Below are 14,059 nucleotides of genomic sequence, written 5' to 3'. Positions count from 1 at the left end.
GCAAAACTTTGTTTAAAATCACAGCATTTGCATGACTAAACCAGCAGTGGCATCTTTTTTTTTTTTACTAGCAGTTAACCAGGGTGTGTAATACCTTCAATCTTATTTTTCAGATTCAAAACAGAACAATCTATGTTTTTATGTAAATTACTTTGAAAAGTGATGACCAGTCTTAAAAAAAAAAAAAAAATGAGATGACTAACTTGTAAGAATAGTCTAAGCAGTACATATACACACATACAAACAGAAGATGAAAAAGGTAAATAATGAATGTCTCAGTGCATGGGACGGAGTCAGTCTGTCAGTCTCAGGCTTGGGCCAAGAAGAAACGAATAATCAGACTGATCAGACATCAAAAGGAACAGATGGAGAAAGAGAGAGACATCAAACCTGTTTGGCACTGCGTTCAAACACCACATACTGCTGACACTGGTCCAGCCTCCTCTTCCTCATGGTCCAGAAGTGAAGGACCCGATTCTCCCTCTGCAGCAACTCATTCAGGATATCTGCAAAATCACACATCAACATTCTTAACCATGATGCAACACCAGCCCAGATCTCGAACCACTAGGGTACGTCACTTAAACCTTAGAGCTGCATGATTCTGGACAAATTGAGAATCACCATTTTTTGGTTAAAAAAAAAAAAAAAAAAAAATCACAAAAATAGACATCGGTTTCAATGAATGATTCAATGATGAGTTACTTGTCTCATACTTGTTTCATTACTGCATGAAGGTAATTTATAATTTTTCATTATTTTAATTACAAAACTATACATTAAGTGGGTAATTCAAGCTTAAAGGATAATTCCGGTATTTAACACCTTGAGTCTATATTGTAGTTTGTTTTGGATGAACAAGAGTGTTGGACAACATATTTTTGACAATGGTTCCTCTCTCGAGTTTTTGACTATAAAAGAATTGGCCATGGACCCATTTAACATTGGAGTCAATGGGCATGTCCGAAAATGTAATTAAAACAGCCAATAATGTTCGTTTACAAAACTGTGCAACTCACCGAGTGATTAGTGGTGTTAGTTGATGTTCCAGAAACAAAAAGTGTTGCGAAATACAGTTTCTGTCGTGTTTTATTCGTCATTTTCGAGCACTCAGTCCTTCAACAGAATTCAATGGGATTTTACAAAATGACGAATAAAACACGACAGAAACTGTATTTCGCAACACTTTTTGTTTCTGGAACATCAACTAACATCATTAATCACTCGGTGAGTTGCACAGTTTTGTAAACGAACATTATTGGCTGTTTTAATGACATTTTCGGACATGCCCATTGACTCCAATGTTAAATGGGTCCATGGCCAATTCTTTTATAGTCAAAAACTCGAGAGAGGAACCATTGTCAAAAAAATGTTGTCCACCACTCTTGTTCATCCAAAACAAACTACAATATAGACTCAAGGTGTTAAATACCGGAATTATCCTTTAAATTGCTCTGACGGTAGGAAAATCTATTATTAATATTATTATTATTTATGACTAAATGGCTTATTATTTGATCAAATATTTACATAATTTTCACATCAATAATTTGACTAAACGAATGCACTTTACAGTGTGTGTGTGTGTGTGTGTGTGTGTGTGTGTGTGTGTGTGTGTGTGTGTGTGTGTGTGTGTGTGTGTGTGTGTGTGTGTGTGATGAAGGTAAAGGGACGATCCCCAGTGGAGTAACGCTGTCACCATTCTGCAGTAAGTTGCCATCTCTGTACGGCGGAGGCCTGACCCATTTACTCTTCTATTATCTGAGTCATTGTTAGCACATTCAGAACAGAAGAGGGCTGCATTCACAATGCACACTCTAAACTGGGCTAAACTGGGCCAAAGTGGGCCAGATGCTGAAACTCAGAGAGGGTGTAGCGCACAGATCGGCCACTAGATGGCGTAACAGCGCTATTTCAGAATCTATACTCGATCAACAAGCATTGTAGCTAAACCCCTATGGGGAAGACAGACTGTGTTTTGTCATGTCCCCAGAGAGACAGCAGAGGGAAGACTGGTAAATAAGAGGAGAACATGCGGAGAGCAGCATCTGTAGCCCTGTGCTTTGAAATGCTACAGAGACCATGTGTTTATTATACGTCTCTCTGGAATACTTGATTCTGATTGGTCAGTTGTGGTATTCTAGTCAAATATTTGTGTTTGACTAGAAATCAAAACTGACAATTCTTAAAAAAAAATTTGGGGGAATTATGCAGTATTTGTTATAAATGATGCATCCGTGCACATATTTTTTTTAAACTCATGTTCCTTATAATTTTTAATCGAAATAACTTGACCTGCAGCGACATCACTTCTCTGATGACGTGTTTACAGGCGTGAGGGCGGGGCAACCTGTCACTCAAATGAGCAAACCACACCCATCCCGATGGACAAAGTCAAGTCCCGCCCCACATGTGTTCTTGTTCGAGAAGCCGTTTCACTCGGATACGCATCACAATAGGTAGGAAAAGACTATCGCATAGTTTCATGCAGACTACATTAGTTAACATGAACTAATAATAAACAATACTCCCACAGCACAACATTAACCTTAGCTAATGTTATTCTTGGCATTTAAGAATACATTTTTAAGATCAAAAGTGGTTTCTTAGCATTAGTTAATGCACTGTGAACTAACATGAACATGAACTAATGTTTACAAATGTGAGACTGTTATAAAATGCTACTTTTATCCTTAATGTGACATTTCTGAGTCATTATCCAGAGCGTTTTGACGTAAAGCTGTGGGCAATGACTCACTTTTGACCTGCTGCTCCGGAGCTTTGACGTGACTCAGCATCCCCGGCATGCTGACACTGTTTCTGTGCATGTACTTCAGGAACACATCAGCATTACGCCTGGCCAAGGTGCACGCCTGAAACACAGAGGGCAACACAGAAGTTACACAAACACAGCCGATCTGCAGGGGTTTCAAAACTTAAATGTAAGAATTTTTAAGGCCAGCACAAATCAAAATTATTATCGAGCTGGGGTAATGTAGGTCAATGTTTATGGTAACATCCTAAACCATGAAATGACTGTAAAAACAATGATTTAAACAACTGTACTGTTCAAATAATAAAGTTCTATCAAATTATAAACCTCACATTTCAGCCTTTAAACCATTTTCTAAGAAAAGGGATATATCTATATACACACACACACTATATTATATATATATATATATACACACACACACACACACAGGTGAAACTAAAAAAATATATATATTGTGCAAAAGTTCATTTATTTCAGTAATTCAACTTAAAAGGTGAAACTAATATATTATATAGACTCATTGCAAAGTGAGATATTTCAAGCCTTTATTTGTTATAATTTTGATGATTGTGGTTTACAGCTTATGAAAACCCCAAATTCAAAATGAGAATATTGTGAAAAGGTTTTCATAGCTTTCATTCAGTGTGTGTGTGTATATATATTTAAAATATATTACATAATTACTTATTATTCAACTTTTTTTTTGTAAACACTATATGAAATAATATGAAAAGAAAATGGCATCGAAACTTTCCTCGCTGAAAGGCGTCAGTTTGCAGGTATGATATAAACATCATAAAGTAAACAGTCATAATTCAACAGTAGATCAAAACAATCACATGGCATAAATGTGGGCTATTCGGTGATTGCAAACCGCTAGGAAAGCGCAAGCCCGTAGAAAGAGCCACGGCGCATTAAAACTAAATTGAAGACATTTTAAGGACCTGCGGGGAACAGACATGTGTCCTCTGGGTTTGGATGTTACCTTGAGGAAGGCCTCTTTCTGCTCCAGGTGTTTGCTGATCATGGGGCTGACGTGGTCGGTTTCACAGTTGGGCCCGAGTTTGTCGGCTCCTCCGCACCAGTCCTCCTCACGCTTGTACTCCTGCTCCAGACTCTCCAAAACACTGCATACCTACAGCACAGACACGAAGATGAGCCTTCAACCGCCTGTTAAACCCACTACAATATGAATTAAAGCTGCAAGCAGCATTTGTCGGTGTTCAAGCTTTTAAGGCCTTTAAGGCCTTTAAGCACATTAACGTTAAAAGACATTAAGATTTATTTAGCAAGCATTTAACCACTGACATCATAGATGGAAAAACACCATTTACAGCCAATACAGGCAATTTACCATAGGAAATATATATCGTTTAAAAGCTTTTTAACAGTTATAGCGCCACCTATGGTCCGATCTCCATAAAATTTTGCATGCTTGTTAATGATGTTATTGCACATATGCTCACCAGTTTTTGTGAAGTTTTGAGTTTTTATTTAGGATTTATAGGCTTTTGAGTGTATTTTGACACGCCCCTTTTCTTAAATTACCCTCTTATAGCCATCCAAATGCAAAAGTTCAACTTTTTTTAATAATTATTGATCTAGAGAGTCCAGAGAATTGTTCTAGACTGGTCTGGTTCCGATCGGGCGAAAAACCAGGGACTAGTTCGCAAAAGTAGGTTTTTAACGTAATTGCGTATAATTAATGAACAATTCAATTGACAGCATTAGTTCTAGAGGCAAAGTTGTTCAGCATGAGAAGATCTATCAAATGATATGCATATTGTGACGATATTTGTAACACCACGCGATTACAGAGCCTTAAAACTCGTTAGCGCCAACTAGTGTCCGATTTCTTTCAAAACTCTTACAGACCTTTGGGGCCATGAGTTGAACACGCCCACCGAGTTTCGTTCTGATTGGCCTCCGTTAACCTTGTCTAATAGGTGATTCAACTTAATTGGCCAATGGCGGCCATGTTTTTTGAGATACGCCAATATCCTTTTACACATACATGGGGCCTTGGGCCAAGACACTGCATACCAAATTTTAAGTCAATCGGACAAACGGTCAGGTGTTTATATGTTTTTTCTGTGTTGTAGCGCCACCATGTGGCCAATCGACGCGTTTTTTTTACCGTGACCTCATATTGACGTCCGACACATGTGTACCAAGTTTGGTGAAGAAATCTCCTTTACTTCTCGAGTTATAGCCATTTTAGTTAAATAGGCTCCTCCCACAACGTTCATTTTGCGCCCCCTAGCGACTCCGATTTAAAAATTCATTTTTTTTTCGATCATTATTCATCTTCAGAATCCAGAGAACATTTCTGCACTGGTTTGGTTCCGATCGGGTGAAAAACCAGGGACTAGTTCGCAAAAGTAGGTTTTTGACAAAATTCAAAATGGCGGAAAATTTTCCCTACCGGAAATAAAATCGGAGATATACGTTTTGTTCTTCAGGAGTCCAGCTTTCCAATGATATAAGACACTTGAGGCTGGGACATACGGTCTAGGAGATATGACCAGTTTCGCGTATTTGCTGCTATAGCGCCACCTATGGGCCAATCGGGCTCATATTTTGATAACCTCTCCTCGATTTTTGTACTACCCATTGGCAAAGTTTCAAGTCTCTAGGACTTACGGTTTGGGCTGCACGATGCGTTTTACAGGAGAATAATAATAATAAAAATCAGTACAATTACAATAGGTTTTCAGCACTTCGTGCTTGAACACCTAATTATAAAAAGTCTTAATGTATATAAATAGCCAAACAAAATGCACACTAGTATGTGTGACACGCCAGTCAGCCAAAACCTTCTACTGACCTGTTCGGAGGTCTTGTAAAAGGCCACAGAGGCGTTGACCAGCTTGAGCCGGTCTTCCATCTTCAGCATGAGCTGCTGCCAGTGGGACGCCACGTTCTCTGCGCAGTCGCGGATCATGTCCATGTCGTAGTGATTCGCCTGTAGCAGGGCCTCGGCTTTCTGCTGGACCTGTAGCGCGCTCTGATGGGTTTTCTGTGGAGAGGAGGAGAAAACATGTCAGATGAGACACAAAGACAAGGACTAATACAACAGAATAGATGGGCAGGAGTCGGACGACTTAAGACAATGGATGCTAAGATTCAACTGATAGTTTATTATTCGTCCACAAAGTGCCGTTTTTAGACGGGTATTCAGCTCAGAATTGGAGTCTGATGGTCGGAGGAAATGAGATAGGCAGTCTTTGTGGCTTCAGGTTCCCAATAGCACTACAGTGACAGCGGATCTGATGTTATCCTGGTTCTTCATTAAAGGAGGGGAAGTAGAGAGCAGGAGCACATGAGGATCAGGCCATGTCTGGATCATCTATGAGCTCGAGATGCAGATAAACGGACAAATGAAGCATCAAGAAATACGTTTAGCCATTTGTAGTGCTTTGTATCTCTACACTTTCAAGTTCAAGGGGTTGATTTTACCATGCATTCATTTTTCAAATACCTTTTATATAGACTAGCTTTTTCTTTTCTTTTTACCGGTAAAAATATTACTACAATTTAAAATAACTTTTTTCTATGTGAATATATTTTAGAATGTAATTTATTTCTATGATGGCAAAGCTGAATTTTCAGCATCATTAGTCCTGTCTTCAGTGTCACATGATCCTTCAGAAATCATTCTAATATGCCGATTAGCTGAGTAAGAAATATTTATTACTATTATCAATGTTGTGCTGCTTAATATTTTTGTGGAAATCATAATTTGACTAATATAAAGTTAAAAAGAATAGCATTTTGGAACATTATAAATGTGTTTACTGTCCCTTTTAAATCACTTTAATGTGTCTTTGTTGCCTATCAGCATTCATTTATTTTTTAAAAATCTAATAAAATTCTTACTGACCCCAATCTTTTGAATGGTAGGGTACAGATTTTCGTTTCCAGAGCCAAACTTTCAATTTTAAACTATAAAAAAGTATTTTAAAAGTATTTTAAAAATGTAAAACTATAATACATTCAAACAAAGAATGAACATCTGTTCCTCATGTGCGGTGTACAGTCACATACAGTATTATATTATAATAACTTGTTCAAATGTTCCTTAAAATATCACAGAATTTCTTTATCATGCATCAATTTCCAAACACGCCGTGATTTATAAAATGATTCAAAAAGTGTGAAAATATAATTTAACTTTATTCAGGACACATAAATGTTAGGTATGAAGTTAGCGTTAGCAAGACAGTCAGCGGTTTAATTCAAGAAATGTATCAAATATTATTATTTGGACCACAGAATGCTGTTAAACAGAATACATAAACTGACTTGTGGTGGATTCACAGTTGATCATTGTTAGTATACAAAATAAAAAGTAGTAGTGTGAAAAGTGTGTGAGTTTATGTTTGTGGTTCAAAAAAAGGCCATAGTTGAAGGGCAAGTTAGCACTAATGAATGCTGACAATATTTATGGTCTGATCTATTATATCTATGGTAAATGTCTATAATAAGAAATGGGAAAACATGAGCAAAATGAAAAAAAAGGAAAAGAAAAAGTTTTGAAAATATAATGAGCACTGACCTCGATTGCATGCTGGAACTGCTCATGCTCTCTCTGCAGCTGCTCGGCTTCTTGAAGAGAACTGGCCGTAATCAGACCTGCATTCAGCATCGATTCACCATTACGGATCCAACCCAGAACCTGCAGCGTTAACACAGGCGAATCGACACATCAGTGCAGCGTAATAAAAACAGCAGGCGGTATTAAGTACATCCTGAGCCGTATGCAGTAAGTAGTACACAAGTATTCCACTCTGAAAATAGCCTGTGCGTTGTTACCTGTTTGACCTCCGCCTGTAGGTGGCGCAGTTGCACACACTGCTCCAGGTGTCTGCGGTGCTGCTCCGCCGCCACGTCCAGCTCTTGTTGTTTCTCATGTAGAAACTCCAGTAGATCCTGAACACGGGTGGCCATGTCCACATCACGGTCACACAGCAACTCCACACCTGGAAAACAAGAAGAAACGCTCTCATCATGAAGCCGCTACACTCAAAACTCTTGTTTTGGGACAGTTTCTTGATAAATAGAAAGTTCAAAAGTTTTTTTTTGGTAACATAAATGTCTTTACTGTCACTTTTGATTAATGTAATGCATCCTTGTTGAAATAACGTATTAATTTCTTTCAAAAGTTCACCAGAAGTGCATATAGCTATGATAAAATATGCTATTTTCCGATATCACGCTGGCCTCACCGGACGCCTGCACCTCGTTGACGTACTGCAGCAGTTCCTGGCCCTGGTGGATGACATGGAAGGCCAGGTTGTTCATGGTCAGGGCTTTATCCGCGTGGTGCTGCAGTCTCTGTTCGGCCAGCGTCAGGTCTTCTGTGTCAAAGTCATTCATCTGCTGCGACAGCTCCTCATTCCATGAGTCTAGATCGGAGATAATCTGGAAAACAACACATGATGTAAAGGAAAACGTCTTCCTTTATAAACTCTCTGTGCAAACAGGGGAGAGAGAGTAATGACTTTTGGGTGCAGATCATCCTTGCAGATTGCTGCTTATTAATTGTTAGCAAATCATATTAGACATCAGGGAGTCGCTAACTATGTGCTGATGGGAATATTGCCCTAGTTTAAGGAATATTTCACTCAAAATGAGGATTCTGTCATTAGTTACTCTCCCTCGTGTCGTTCCAAACTTGGCTTTTTCCTTCCGTGGAAAACAAAAAGTAATGGCTGCTACTTCCCAAATAATAAATGAGGATCCAAAGTTTGGAGCAATGACAGAAATGTAATTTCTCTGTGAATAATCCCTTTAATTAAAACACATAGTGCTCCCACAGTCAGACGCTTGATCAAGTATACAGTGAACTCACGTCAATGGCGTCCCTCTCAAAGATCCGGAGCTGGAGGAAAAGCTCCAGTTTGATCTTCCTCTCCTGGAAGAGCTCCTCCATCTGAGCCTGAGCCTCATCCAGCTGCTGCAGGACGCTCTCGATGTGGTTGATGGAGCTGTTGTGAGGAGTCTTGTTGCTGGAGATGGCCGAGTCTCTGCAGGAAGAAGCACAGGTATATATGTTCTAGTGTGTGCGCAAGTGATACAGGAAGAAACATTTACTTTTTACAATTATGTATTTTGTGAAAATCAAAGCTGTAATAAAAACGGAATTATTGATTTAAGGAATGTTTGGAATTCTCAAGCCCAATCTGATGGAATTTGAGGAATTTTAGCTCTGTTTTCTCTATTTGTACCTTGTTTACACAAACACAATGCTTTTATTTGGACTTCCTGACTATTATCTCATTCATTGGTTGATTGAGTGGGGTCAAAACAGGGAACCTTGGGAGTCAATAAGGATTGTTGAGAGCAGATTCATCATGAGTTTAATTCTGATTCATGAATCTGATTCGTTGAAAAGATGTTTTCACACATTAAAGGGATCGTTCACCCAAAAATGAGAATTCTGTCATCCTTTACTCACCCTCGAGTTGTTCCAAACCGGAATGAGTATTTTTGATCTGTTGAACGATGAATTCGAAGAATGTTGGTAATCAAACAGTTGACGGTAGTATTTTTGATCATACTATGGAAGTCAATGGCTACCGTCAGCTGTCTGGTTACCAACATTCTTCAAAATATCTTCTTTTGTGTTCAACAGAAGAGAGAAACTCAAACGGGTTTGGAACAACTTGAACTATCCCTTTAAGATTTTAAAATAATGTTGCAAATTTTCACCATTTGAGATGCTATTTTATCATCTAAACTAATTTGGTTTTATCCCATTACAGGCTGCTTTTGATCAAATATACAAAAAGCATACTGTACTGTAGCTCTCAAATCAGATCAAAAATGACTCTGTTTATTGAGGAAGACAGTTGTTACACTTCATGAATCAGGAGTTTTCAAATGGCAATTAAGATTGTAAATTATTGAGGCAAGTGTTTATTTTCTGTTGCATTTTCAATAATTTTGAGGGGTTTTATTATCTAATACTAATTTGATTCTTCTAAACTTAATTGAATGTAATTCTAAATTTTAAATTGATCTTTATCCCATGAAAAGCTGCTTTGGATGGAAATAAATAAAATGAATAGCTATCAATTTGGATAATATTTGTATATATATATATTTTAGACGGACTGAGGAAATAAAGTGCCTGCAGATGCTGTGCGACACAATATAAAATGTGGGAATGGATTGAACGCCGTCTCGATCACCCTGCCTGTGAAAAAGGAGTAAATGGGGTTTGAACAGCAACATTTTGCTTCATTTTGTTGCTCTAACCTCTGAGGGATAGAAGTAAATGATCAGCAGAATACTGAACCTAAAACTCACAAAAAACCGACAAATATTAGGGCCCGAAAGAGGATGTGACTTCAGGCTTGAAATTTAAATGTAATAAAACAAAAAGGCCAGCACTAATGAGATTCTAAATTCATTAAAAATTGAAATGATATGGTCCTAAATGCATTATCTGCGAACGGGTGAGAGGATTACAAGCCCATTGGAAAGATAATATGTAAAATATGCAACATTATCCTCTTTTCATTAAAAAGGTTAATTATCAGGGACAGCTTTAGTAATAATTGTAGAAGAGGGTGAGGGGGGGAAAGAGAAAGAGGAAGCAACAGTTTCAAACGAGTCTGTGAGGGATAGAAGAAAGACAGAAGAGTCCTTTCATCCCGTCTCAAAGGATACAAGCGGGTTAACTCTGATTAAACTTTATTAAAAACAAATGGTGTAATAAAGTAAAATCACAGTTATCGGGGTAATAAAGGCCCTCGCTTTTAATTGACGCTCCAGTGCTGGATCTCTGCGGAAAGTCTGTTCCCATAGTGATGTGCTTTTATCATACAGCAAGGCTTGCGTGACTGAGCGGACTTGTTACGGAGTAACAGAATAATTAACGCTTTCGTGACCGATCCACAACCTCAACACAACCAGGGTTTCGAGATTAGACCAGGCTCAAATAATATGAAAGTTAGTGAGATGCTGATATCTCATGTGAATGCGCAAGAGAGCTTGTGTACAGTAAGTGTGTGATGTCTCTGCGGTGTGGGCATTCTGTGTGTCGGTGTGAGCTGGGGACCTTTCTGTTTGTACCTCTGGGCTCTCGGGGTTTAAGTATTACCTCTGCATAATTAACTAGATGGTTATGAAAGCAGAATTATGTAAGACACTAGAGGAAGAGAGAATAACAGAACGAGAGAGAGAGAGAGAGAGAGAGAGAGAGATGGAGGGATAGCCATCCTCAAAATTCACATGTGTAGAGAGACTAATTTGCAAGCGGAGGAGGAGGAGGATCAAGCTACATGTCTTCATCTGCTCTCTTTTATAAAAAATAATAATAAATATATATATATATATATATATATATATAAATAAATATAGCTGCAAGCAGCGATTACGGGCCCAAGGCGGTGGCACCGCCACCCTGGTGCCTTTAGTTACACTAAAGGCACCGGGCTGGCGCTGCCACCGGCTTGGGCCCTCCATCGCTGCTTGCAGCTATATTTATTTATATATATATATATATATATATATATATATATATATATATATATATATATATATATATATAAAAAGCCGCCACCCCGTTGTCTTTCGGGTTCCTGTGCACGACGGGCAATAACGTAACCCCGCTTTGACTGTCGAGAAGAAGTCTGCTTTAGAGCTTGCATCAGTGTGAGTTAGAGGATGGATACCCGACCCGAGCCCGACGAGACCCGCCGGTACCCGACGGGCCGGGCCGGGTTCGGACAGATATTTAGAAATGATGTTCGGGTTCGGGTCGGGCTCGGTCACATCAGCACGATAAGGCATTGAACATTTTAAATTTAAAACAGCTTATTATGTAGGTAGCCGATGTGCCTGATGCTTTCACTTGATGCAAACGTTCGTTTTTGTGATTAAAATACATGTAAAATATTACCATAACATCCGTCTTCCTGTGTGCGGACATTTGTTTATGTAGCCGTGACAACGAAACGCGTGCATAATGTGCGCGCGCCAGGTGTTAAGAGCGCTTGTTGCTCCGCGCGCTGATGCGCTTGTCCTGTTGACATTTCCGATTGCCTTCCTACAGTTGCTTAATAAAAGCGGGCTTTCCACACAAAAAAACGTACAATTGTCATTAGTATGAGAAAAAAATGGGATTTTAACTGTCGGGCTCGGGTCGGGCTCGAACATAAATATCTTTATGCCTGTCGGGCTCGGGTCGGGTTCGGTTACTGCTCTGTCGGACGCGGGCTGGGCTCGGACTGAAAAATTTGGCCCGATCCGCACTCTAGTGTGAGTCTTTCTGCTCCCCTCCAAACACACACAGAAAAGGGGGGGGCTGTCTGTGTGTGTGCCCTCCCTCCCTCCCCACACACACACACACACACACACACACACACACACACACACAGAGAATGGCAGGGGGAACTCTGTCAGAGAGAGACAAAACCACATTCAAACCAAAATATCTGACTTCCTGTTGGTCGGAGCTAATGACTGTCAATTAGAAAGTTGTCCGGCTCGGGGAGATAAATATAAATACCGATTTTTGTTACTGTAGGTAAAACTAATACCCCATTTTTGACTAAAGGTGGCGCTACTGAGCCCCTCCACCGCGCCCGTTTCTGAAACTTCACACATGCCTAGTACCTAATAAATCTGATATGCATGTTGAGTTTCATGCAATTTGAAGCATGTTAAGAGCCTCAAATGCACCCAAAAAGAATATTAAAGTTTGATGCGTTGCCATGGCAACAGTATTTAAGATATCAATAATCCTTTCACAGGTCTACATCTGCCGTGTGTTTACATTATACAGATGAAGTTTGAAGCAAATCGGGTAAAAATAAGAGGGTGATTTCAAAGCATTTTGAAAGTGACACACTTCCTGCTGCCAGTTGGTGGCGCTATAACTTTGACTCACAATAGTCACATCCATGTGATCGGCCTCTTACAACAAACACACTGCTGAAGTTTCATCAAGATCAGTTAATGTATGAGGATGTTATAACACACTTCCTGTTTCCAATATTCGCCATAAATTTGTTTCCTCGCCACGGCCAAACCGTTCGAGATATCAAAAATCCCCTCGCAATTTAGCATCCTCCATGTCTTGACTTCATGCACACCGAGTTTCGTGGTCATCCGATGAATTCTCTAGGACAAGTGTTTCAAATGCCAGAACATGCGTTTCCATACAGCCCATAATAGCCGACTTCCTGTTGGACTGGCGTAAAACTTAGAGCACGAAAGTTGTTTGGCCCGATGAGATCTATATGTGTATCGAGTTTCATATTATTACATGCAAGCGTGTTTGAGATATGGACATGTTTTTGAATCCCATTCCAGGGGGCGCTGGCGAGCCCCCCTGCCACGCCCGGGTCCCAGCTTCAGTCGGGCCCTGATGGCCGCAGGTTCTGACATTTGTGCAAAGTTTCAAGAGTTTTTGAGCACGTTAAGGCCCCCAAAAGTGCCCAAAAGGTAGTAAAATAATAATAATAAATATAGCTGCAAGCAGCGATTACGGGCCCAAGCCGGTGGCACCGCCACCCCGGTGCCTTTAGTTACACTAAAGGCACCAGGCTGGCGCTGCCACCGGCTTGGGCCCTCCATCGCTGCTTGCAGCTATATTTATATATATAAAAAGCCGCCACCCCGTTGCCTTTCGGGTTCCTGTGCACGACAGGAAATAACGTAACCCCGCTTTGACTGTCGAGAAGAAGTCTGCTTTAGAGCTTGTATCAGTGTGAGTCTTTCTGCTCCCCTCCAAACACACACAGAAAAGGGGGGGCTGTCTGTGAGTGTGCCCTCCCTCCCTCCCTCCCCCCACACACACACACACACACACACACAGAGAGAGAATGGCAGGGGGAACTCTGTCAGAGAGAGACAAAACCACATTCAAACCAAAATATCTGACTTCCTGTTGGTCGGAGCTAATGACTGTAAATGAGAAAGTTGTCCGGATCGATAAGCACAATATACAGACCGAGTTTTGTGACTGTAGGTAAAAATAACCCCACCACTTTAGTCACAGTTGGTGGCGCTATAACTTTGACTCACATTAGTTACATCCATGTGATGGGCCTCTTACAGCGAGCACAATGCTGAAGTTTCATCAAGATCAATTAATGTATGAAGACGTTATAACACATCGTGTTTCTCTTTTCTCGCCATAAATTTGTTTCCTCGCCACGGCCAAACCGTTCGAGATATCAAAAAGCCGTCCGCAATTTAGCATCCTCAATGTCTTGACTTCATGCTGACCGAGTTTGGTGAAGATCAAATTAAATTTCTTGGAGGAGT

General features: G+C 39.9%; 1 protein-coding gene across 11 annotated transcripts in view; it reads right to left on the bottom strand.

The window, feature by feature from the left end:
• The window catches only part of trioa (trio Rho guanine nucleotide exchange factor a), a 111,242-nt gene that overhangs the window by 27,525 nt on the left and 69,658 nt on the right, over positions 1-14,059 (bottom strand). For all 11 annotated transcript variants that reach the window (XM_079590768.1, XM_079590773.1, XM_079590772.1 and 8 more), the window contains 8 exons: positions 8,631-8,805; positions 8,005-8,200; positions 7,592-7,758; positions 7,335-7,454; positions 5,604-5,795; positions 3,762-3,911; positions 2,759-2,873; positions 391-506 (listed from right to left, as the gene is read on the bottom strand). In XM_079590768.1, the coding sequence (XP_079446894.1) occupies positions 391-506; positions 2,759-2,873; positions 3,762-3,911; positions 5,604-5,795; positions 7,335-7,454; positions 7,592-7,758; positions 8,005-8,200; positions 8,631-8,805 (1,231 nt within the window). The remainder of the gene's footprint in view (positions 1-390; positions 507-2,758; positions 2,874-3,761; positions 3,912-5,603; positions 5,796-7,334; positions 7,455-7,591; positions 7,759-8,004; positions 8,201-8,630; positions 8,806-14,059) is intronic.

This window comes from Phoxinus phoxinus (genome assembly GCF_949152265.1).
Source record: "Phoxinus phoxinus genome assembly, chromosome: 19".
NCBI classification, from domain to species: Eukaryota; Metazoa; Chordata; class Actinopteri; order Cypriniformes; family Leuciscidae; genus Phoxinus; species Phoxinus phoxinus.
This window is presented reverse-complemented; position numbering and strand designations above follow the sequence as displayed.